The sequence below is a fragment of the Poromitra crassiceps genome, assembly GCF_964638095.1.
Source record: "Poromitra crassiceps genome assembly, chromosome: 10".
NCBI classification, from domain to species: Eukaryota; Metazoa; Chordata; class Actinopteri; order Beryciformes; family Melamphaidae; genus Poromitra; species Poromitra crassiceps.
The window spans coordinates 12,103,042-12,112,140 of NC_139631.1; the positions used below are offsets into that span (position 1 = coordinate 12,103,042).

General features: G+C 43.1%; 1 protein-coding gene across 1 annotated transcript in view; it reads left to right on the plus strand.

Annotated features, from left to right (window-relative positions):
• rasef (RAS and EF-hand domain containing) overlaps positions 1 to 7,791 on the plus strand; it is a 21,198-nt gene extending 13,407 nt beyond the window's left edge. The window contains exons 10-17 of the mRNA XM_083645275.1: positions 1,127 to 1,472; positions 4,070 to 4,213; positions 4,362 to 4,506; positions 5,038 to 5,119; positions 5,367 to 5,481; positions 6,344 to 6,451; positions 6,669 to 6,745; positions 7,515 to 7,791. Of these exons, the coding sequence (XP_083501401.1) occupies positions 1,127 to 1,472; positions 4,070 to 4,213; positions 4,362 to 4,506; positions 5,038 to 5,119; positions 5,367 to 5,481; positions 6,344 to 6,451; positions 6,669 to 6,745; positions 7,515 to 7,611 (1,114 nt within the window). The 3' untranslated portion in view covers positions 7,612 to 7,791. The remainder of the gene's footprint in view (positions 1 to 1,126; positions 1,473 to 4,069; positions 4,214 to 4,361; positions 4,507 to 5,037; positions 5,120 to 5,366; positions 5,482 to 6,343; positions 6,452 to 6,668; positions 6,746 to 7,514) is intronic.
• The last annotated feature ends 1,308 nt before the right edge of the window (positions 7,792 to 9,099 follow it).

A 9,099-nucleotide genomic window follows, 5' to 3' on the forward strand; every position in this document is an offset into this window, starting at 1 on the left:
ATTGCATGTTGAAAAAGTGATCACAGAGCAGAGAAAAAATACTATTATCACAGTCAAGTGTTGGCAATTGACAGCTCAGGAAATTGTATGAGGTTGTACATTAAGTACTAAATACTAATTATATCCTCGTGAAGAAATTTTTTATTTATGATGATTAAATATCTAAACCAGGCTTATCAGGTTTGGGCGGTTAGCACCACCACTGTAAATGGGATTTTGCATAAGTACATAGTAACACACATTACCAGACAGATTTGTCCCTGAACACATGATTGTGTATTCACAGTTGTAAGGTAAATGTTGAATGTTCTTTGAGGTATTTATATAAGGTGCTGTCCAAGTTGATGCACTAAACTGGGCCACGGGTCACCGCAGCCTGTTTTGTTTTGGGACAATGTGTTGTGTTATTAGGAGCAAGTTTTGTCTTTGTGAATGGGAGGCGTCTCAGACTCCTGAACCGTGTCCCGCCCACTCTTCACATTTTGTCCAGTGGTTCAGACTCTGGTGTTGCTCTAGCCAATGGCTTGTTCTCGCTCAGAAAAACAATTGAGCCAATTGGCACCTTTGAAAAAAAGAATTCAGTTTTTCATTGTAGAATAATATTTGTTGAACTCACCCCCTTAACCGACATATTGTCTTCGCAAAGACAATAATGTTTGTCAAAAACATCCAACATTCTTGGTGAAGTTAGTAAATAATATGTCCAGGATGTTATTTTTTACTCCTGACTAAAGGATGGGTATTGTTTCGTATTTTTCCGATACCGGTGATAAAACGATACTTTTTAAATGGTACCGGTGCCTAAATGGTGCCTGAACTGATACTTTTTAAATTTTAAAGTGGATTATTTTATTTTAAAGAGTGATATTAGTGAATGTGCGTGCAGCGCTGGTTTCGGAGCACGGGAGGGCGATATTTCACTCAGAAGCTCGGGCATGGCACCTGAATGAGGCACCTAAATCTGTGTGGCAATTCAGTACGCCTAGTACCAGTCGTAAAGGTACCGGTACCATAGTGGTACCGGGTTTCGGTACCCAACCCTACTCCTGACTTGGCTGCCTCATGACCGTTTTCCCGCTTTTCCTGCTTTTGCATGTTAGTTTATCGCCTCTCCTCGTTCTCCCAGCAGGTTCTACCAGCGTCTGGACGAGGAGCAGCTGTTTGCTCGCAGACCCAGCCGTGACACCCTGGCCTTGGCCATGTGTGACCCGGGCCTGAGGCGGAGGGACAGCAGTGAGTGCGAGGAGGACAGCCTGCCTGAGACCTACATGGACAGCGGCCTGTCCACGCTCAGAAGCTCACACGGAGGCTACGACTCTGAGCCCGAGAACAAGGGTCTGGAAGAAGAAGATGAAGACGAAGAAGAAGAAGAAGAAGAAGAAGAGGCAGAAGCAGAGGAAAATAGGAAAGAGAAAGTGGAGATTAAGAACATGATGAATGATAGCATGAAGGAAGAAAACTCTGACTCTGAGGTAAGACACTTCAAGCAGACAAGCACACACTCTAATAATGCAGTGATTCTCAACCTTTTTCATATCAAGGACCTAATTTAGTGCACATTAGACAGGGTTTTTCAAAGTGGGAGGTGGGCCTTCCCAGGGGGGCTCCAAACAGTTTCAGGGGAGGCTCCAGAGGGGGCTCCAAACAGTTTCAGGGGAGGCTCAGTGAAGGGAAGTTGAAAAAATGGGGGCTTTGTCCAAGCTTTGTCTGAGGGAAAGCCCACAGTCTGATGCTGCGTTCCGATCGGCTAATAGCTCCAAGCGAAGTGGACTGCACAGAGTATTCAGCCATTTTACTTAACATGGCTGAATACCCTGTGCAGTCCACATGCTTGGAGCTACTAGCCGATCGGAACGCAGCTTCAGTCTTTGAAAACCCCTGCATAAGAGCCATGGACCCCCATTTGATAAGATTTTGTCTCTCAAACCCAAATCCGAGATTTTTTTTTATTGTTAGATATGATTTTGTCCAGAACTCTATGACTCTGTATTGTAGGTAGAGAGATAACAGTGAAACTATGATCAAACAGTCATTCTTCTACTGTACATTCTCCAAGTGCCTTAACTTATTGTAAATGAAATAACGGTGAAGATAAAAAATTCATACATTTGCTGTGGACCCCCTGGAACCCTCTGTAATAAATACAAATATAATTTGCATATTTAAATACAAAATACTTTTACAAATGTGATGTGTACCAATAGCAGAGAGAAAACATGGGTTTGTAGTATAATATGATAATTTGCCTAGCTGCTTGCTTGCTTAGCTAGTAACCAAAGAACCAAGAAGTAGCACAATTGCTTTACTGTGTGCTAAACCAGTGGTCCCCAACCACCGGGCCGCGGACCGGTACGGGGCCGCAACGCATTTGATACCGGGCCGCGAGCCGGTCCACAAAAAAAATAATAATAATAAACATAGGCTATAATATTATAGGCTGTGTGTGGTAGTTGAAACATAGTTTCAAGTTGACATTTATTTATGTTTGTAGTTCAAACAAAAACATAAAGGCCTCGATCTTCCGACAGGCGCTATCCCTAAACAGCGCTTTGCGCACTGTTTGCGCGTGCCTTAAGGCACGGACGATAGCATTCTGCCTTGCGCCGTCTGCCAGGTGTTCTGCCGAGTTTTGCTCCCCCGCCGAGCAGCAAAAAAAAACATCCCCACCTTACGGGAGCTACTTGTAATGATTTATACAGAAATGTAACTGTTTCAAAGTGAAATAATTGTCTGGTAGACGTGACCTCCCTGATTTCTAAGTTAAAACAGCCCCGAAATATGTTGGGGATGCAATTCTCGGCGGGCAATCATCTGCGCCCAAAATGCCTGCGCAAACAGGATTTGGGCGGTCTTAACTACCAGAATTATTCACAGGCATGGCCAGGCAAGGCTGGCATTACATCAATCAAAACCAATCAGATTCCCGTCTCGCAATGGTTGTTTGCGCAAGGTTGCCTCGCCGAGGCATGCAATATGCTGTAATTCTCTCCATGCATAATGGAGTGTACTCACTCGTGCGAGGACAGAGGGAGCTTATTGACAGATTGTCTGTGGTGCCAATGACCATTCGGGTTATGAAGGTAAATAGCCTATGTCCATTATAAGTTTTCTCAATTAATTTCCCTCTTTGCGATGTGATAAAAGTTTCTCAGTGAGTTATAGTTGATTGCCTCACTGAATTATCTGCTAATACCCAATTTTAGCAGCATAATTTGATGTCTTGGCGTGGCAAGGCTGTGCTTAATGACATATCCAAAAGGAATTCCACTTTCCACTCCACAAATACCTCTCTGCGCTGGGAGCGCAGCTGTAATCTCCATGCAGAGCGCCCAGCGCAGAGAGGTATTTGCACGTAAGAGGTCCTTTTCAAAGCTCTTGCTGACGATAGGGTAACGCCATCTGTCCCACATTTTAGCGCTGAAACGCCTGCTTTGGCATGGTGCAGCCAATGCCCAGTACAATTATCACAGGTATGCGCTTGTGTCGGCCCCCAATTTGCATTGCGCACAGCGTTAAACGAGCGCAAACACAAAATTAGCGCTTTTGGGAAGATAGAGGCCAAATACTGTATAGGCTACATACAGTACAACACAAAAGGCTGTTATTTACCCTTTGTCGCCACCTGGTGAGTAAATATATATGTAACTAAAACCATTAAAATTGACAACCGGTCCGCAACTTTTTTATCATGTATCTACCGGTCGTTGGCACAAAAAAGGTTGGGAACCCCTGTGCTAAACTATCAGCATGTGTCCCAAACTGAACAATCTACCGGAGACAAATCCCCCCAAAAGTCAGAGTAGTCCTTTAAGTACAGTATAAGTAGAAGCTTTGTGCACCGCTCCTAAACAAATCATTATCTTTACGTAAATCAAATGTTAAAAAATAAAACAAAAGTGAGACACATAAGGATAAGATGTTTCATGCAACGGGGACACTAGTTTCTACTTTGGCAGAGGTATGTTCACAGCTACAGCCTGAAATGTCTTTCGTAATGTCTTGCGGTCTCAGTAATAACACATGAATTCTGTTTCACTTGAATGTTCTCTACTGTGTGTCTGTACCACAGCCGGCAGAGACGCTGGACGGTGAGTCGGCGTTTGGTTCGGAGAGCGGGTCCATTTTGGACTGGAAGCCCGCTGAGTCCCTTCACATAGCTCCAGACTCCACAGCTCAAATCAAACGAAAACCCCTCACCGCTATCTCTGCTCAGGTAACAGACATACCAGACCAGAGAGAAGGACGAGGCTGAGGAAGACAGCTCAGTCACTGTTGAAATATATTATTTAGTACTATGCGTTAACATTTATTAAGGCACCAGAAGATGTAAATTGTAAACTCGTTTGTCTCTTCCCCTCCAGAGGAGGGACAAGAACAGTGTGGACAGTGTGGCGTCAGAGAAGGCCTACAGGATCGTTCTGGCCGGAGACGCTGCTGTGGGGAAGTCCAGTTTCCTGCTTCGCCTCTGCAAGAACGAGTTCAAATTAAACTGCAGCGCTACTCTGGGTGGGTTAACCTGCTAACTCTCTCTGCTCATTGATTAGTTAACTCTGGTTAGCACTGGTGGGGATTTTTAGGTAACCGTTATTGCATGTCATCCCCCACTTGCTCTCTAGTGTCAACTATCAAATTTAGACCAAAAAGATTATGCATAAATCTGTCAACTAATTGATAAACATTGTTAATAAGATTGACCATTTTCACTTGACTAACTGATGAGTAAATCCTGCACATGGTAGCATGAAATCAGAGGTAAAAGTGCTGTTAATCTGAGTGTCTGCATTTTTCAGGGCTAACTGTATAACCACTTATTTTCATGGAAAGGCAAAATTGCAATACAATGAAAATTATATTTAATTATACACACAGGAACGGAAATTGTCCCACGCCTTTTCATATTGGTTTAAGTTATAACTTATAACTAGCTTGAAATTGAAATAAACTGTCAACTGTCAACTCTCTTTTGGTGTTTGTTTCAAGTTGAAGGTCGTCTCTGTAGTGTGATGTTTCTCTGTGATGTTTCTCTTTCGTCTGCAGGTGTGGATTTCCAGATGAAGACTTTAATTGTGGATGGAGAGGCCACTGTACTACAACTATGGGACACTGCAGGACAGGAGAGGTGTGTGTTTGGGGGAACTCAAGAGTTAGGAGAGAGTGGGAATATGTGTTTTGCCTTTTCTATAGTAGATATGTACAACAATGCATGAGCACACATGTTTATCCAACCCTCCCTCCACTCCCTCAGGCTGACACTATTCAATACTAATTCAGATTTCAGAATGGGTTGTTTGCCAACTTGCCTGAATAGAATCAGGGTTAAGCTGCTTGTGATGATGATCATGAGCCATGTTCTCCACCCATCCCAGGTTCCGCAGCATTGCCAAGTCTTATTTCCGCCGGGCGGACGGCGTGCTGCTGTTGTACGATGTCACCTGTGAGAAGAGCTTCCTCAACGTTCGAGAGTGGGTGGACATGATTGAGGTAACTTACTACTATTCGCTACTCAGTGGTCCTCCAACGTTTTATAACAATGACCCCTAAACTGACACAAATTAGACCACGGACTCCCATTTGAGTCCCCAGGACCATAATAGGCAATACATTCTGTCATTGTGTTACTTATGGATGGAATTATAGTGAAAAGAAATGATTATCCTTTTTGCTGGGGACACCTTGGAACCCCCTCAAGGACCCCCGGGGGTCCCCGGACCCCACTTTGAGAACCACTGCTCTACTACAGACACTTGCTATGTTACTACTCCTCCAGACAAGCAGATGCAGCAGCAACTGTTATATTTGTATTCAAATCATTTACAAACTATTTAGTTAGAAAGCTCAAGGTTTCAGCAGAACTGACCAGAGTAGACTCTGTAAAGCAGCTCTAGCTTGCGTGGCTAGTTGACAACATGTTTGTTACTACAAGGCGTTGTATGTAAACAGTGGCCACCGCGGTTACTTTGTTAATCTGATGTCTGAATGTCAAACCTTGTGTCTGTCTCTTACATGCAGCAAATACGTAAGTGTTGGATGTTCAGCATGTGCTCATGTGTTCTGCTGTTATAGGCTGTATGAAATGTGTGTGAACATCTGATTTCTGTCTGTATTGTTTGATGCGTTGTCTGATGTTGTATACAGCATGTATGTACACACTGTGATGTGCACTGTGGTGCTTGATGTAAAAATAATCATCATCATAATAATCGTCCGTTTGATTTACTCTGCAAACACATATGATGATGTGAATGCCAGTGGAGATAATAATAATACCTTGATTAATAGATACGAATTAATTAATAGATACCTTGAAATACTTAGTTCAATATTATTATTTTTGTTCTGTCAGGATTTGGGCCGTGGTGATATTCCCATCATGCTGGTGGCTAATAAGAGTGACCTCAGACAGGAGGTAACAGGCTGTGTCCCTACCAGCTATGGAGAAAAGCTTGCTATGGTGAGACTCCATACACACACACACACACACACACACACACACACACACACACACGCGCACGCACGCACATGCACACGCACACACACACACACACACACACACACACACACACACACACACACACACACACACACACACGTTTGGTTATAGCACCTGAGTCAGACAAGGATTGGCTCGGCAGTTTGGATGATGATGATGACTGTTTTTCCCTTAACAGACATACAACGCTCTGTTCTGTGAAACCAGTGCTAAAGATGGCTCCAATGTTCTGGAGGCCGTGCTGCACCTGGCCAGGTGAGATACTGTGAAGGTTGGCAACTATTCAATCAACTGAATTTGCAAAATGAAAGCAGCAATGCAAATCTTATGAGCTTGCTAAATTGTGGCTTGTGTTTGCGGGCTAGCAGCAAATGATCCTTTACAAGTCATTACCATCAGTCATGAAGTGGAGGTGTAGCTTATATTTGTTTTAGTTATTTTAAAGAGAAATAAATCTGTATCCCAAACCTGATATGTGAACAGAATATACTGTACAGTACATAGCCAAGCTCTCAGTCATAATCTTAACCTTTACTGCCCTCTGGTGTGTAAAAGATTGCTACATCCCTGTACTGTAGCACAAAAACAAACCAAGGAGTTGCTCCAAAGGGAGGGGGGGGGGGGGGTCAGGTTCAAATGGGTCTGATAAAAACACCCACTGGTGTGTCCAACTGAAAGTGGACTCCTACAGTATAGGCTATTAGTCCATAAATAGACTAACAGGAATCCCAAATCAATAGAAAACAGGGAGTAGCTGCTAGATCTAAAGCTTTCCAAACAGAAGGGCAGAAAATAAGAGGTGACAGAAAACACATGCGCTCAAACGCTCAAACCTTACAGCGTGTGCCCAGCTGATCCCTATCAGCTTTAACAAGGCTCAACAGTGAGCACGACCTGTCTGAGTGACAGCTGTCTGTCAAACAAAGATAAACTAACACACTCTAAAATCTGTTTTCCTCTCCTTTTCTCCTCCATCCTTCTCTCTTTCAACCTGACCGCCCCCCCCCCCCTTCCCGCCCAACAGACAAGTTACAAAGAATGTCCAATTTGATGACAGCTATCGCTCGGTGACCAACCTCTCGGCCACCAAGAGTAAACCAAACGTCACTTGTTGCACTTGATCAGACTCGCTGGAGTGGACTACAAGTGGGATAAGGAAAAACACATGAAGAAACATGACCTCTGTACCTGCAAACTAGTAGATGTTTGAGAAGAGATGAACTCTGTAGAAGTACGGCAACAATGAGAACAATCGGCATCAGCATTGTCAACAACAAAAACAATATATACTTGGATAAATATGTCAGCACACCAGTGACATACTGGATAAACATATCCACTGATATAAGGTGACCAGATTTCTGAAATGAAAATCGGGAACATTTCCAGTTCGGCGTCAATATATCATTAATATCCAATGTTATTTAAAAAAAAGGAGGGGGGGGGGCATACATCATTAAAATATACAAGGTTATTAAAAAAAGGGGGGGGCAATTCCGGTTTCATGTATTTTGACCATGGTAACTGTTTTTCCCTCGCAAAGATTTAGCCTAACTGGAGAGTTATTTTAGCCCCCTTCCCCACAAACTAGCATGACATGGTTGGTACCAATGGATGCCTTGATCTTATAGTTTCATATGATATCATCATCTTCACTCTAGCTTTAAAAATGTGCCCGCTTCAGTGAAGTAGAAAATCGGGGCACTTTTCTCAGCGCGAGGTAGAGCGATCTAGTGGGCGGAGTGCAACTCTGCAGGACAAGAGGCGAGCAGCTGCAGCGCAGGCATACGTCACATACAGTGGCTGTCTTCTTCTCCTCTGATTGGTTGCGCGCTCATGAAAGGTCAGCGTTGAGATGTCTTGAACTTTGAGCGCAGAGCAAAAGTAGCGCTGCCGCCTAGTCGAGAAGTCCCGCTCTGCCCCCCATAGGAAAACAACGGGACAGCGGGCGCAGAGCTCTTTTACCGCAGATCATGTGTAGGCGCCAAACACTGATATGCAGTGGAGAATCAGTTCAAAAGAGAAAAAAATACTTTCCAAAGAATCTCAAGCAAAGCTGAGTTTTTGTGTGCAGGTACGTATATTACAGTAAGGTGATGTTATGAGGAGTGCATGTGAGCCATAGCTTGATGTCTTTGTTTGTTCCTCATTTTATGGATTTCTGAGTCATGTTCATTTTTCATTATACTATTCCACATATTTGCATCATTCTCTTCCATGTATTTCACGTATGTGTTGTGCCTAAACAGAGACTGCCAAAGCAAAGATATAATTCTGTGCAAGGGTGCAATCATGAGCGAAGCAACACAGATTTGAAAGTGAATTAGAGTATGTGAATATGTTTCAAAGTGAAGTAGAGTTTGTAAATACATTTTAAAAGTGAGGTATGTCAATAATATGTTGAATTGAAGAACAGTGTGAATAAGTTGAAAGTTGAAAGTGATCAATCGCATGTGACAGAGCATAGTAAGTTATTATTTAACATATTTGTATCATGAGAAAATGAAATAAATAATGATATAAGTACATTTTTAACTGAGTGTTATTCGGAACTAAATGTAGCTCTTATCTAGCATGTTGGTGGACAAAGAGCGCTGAAACGAGAGGAC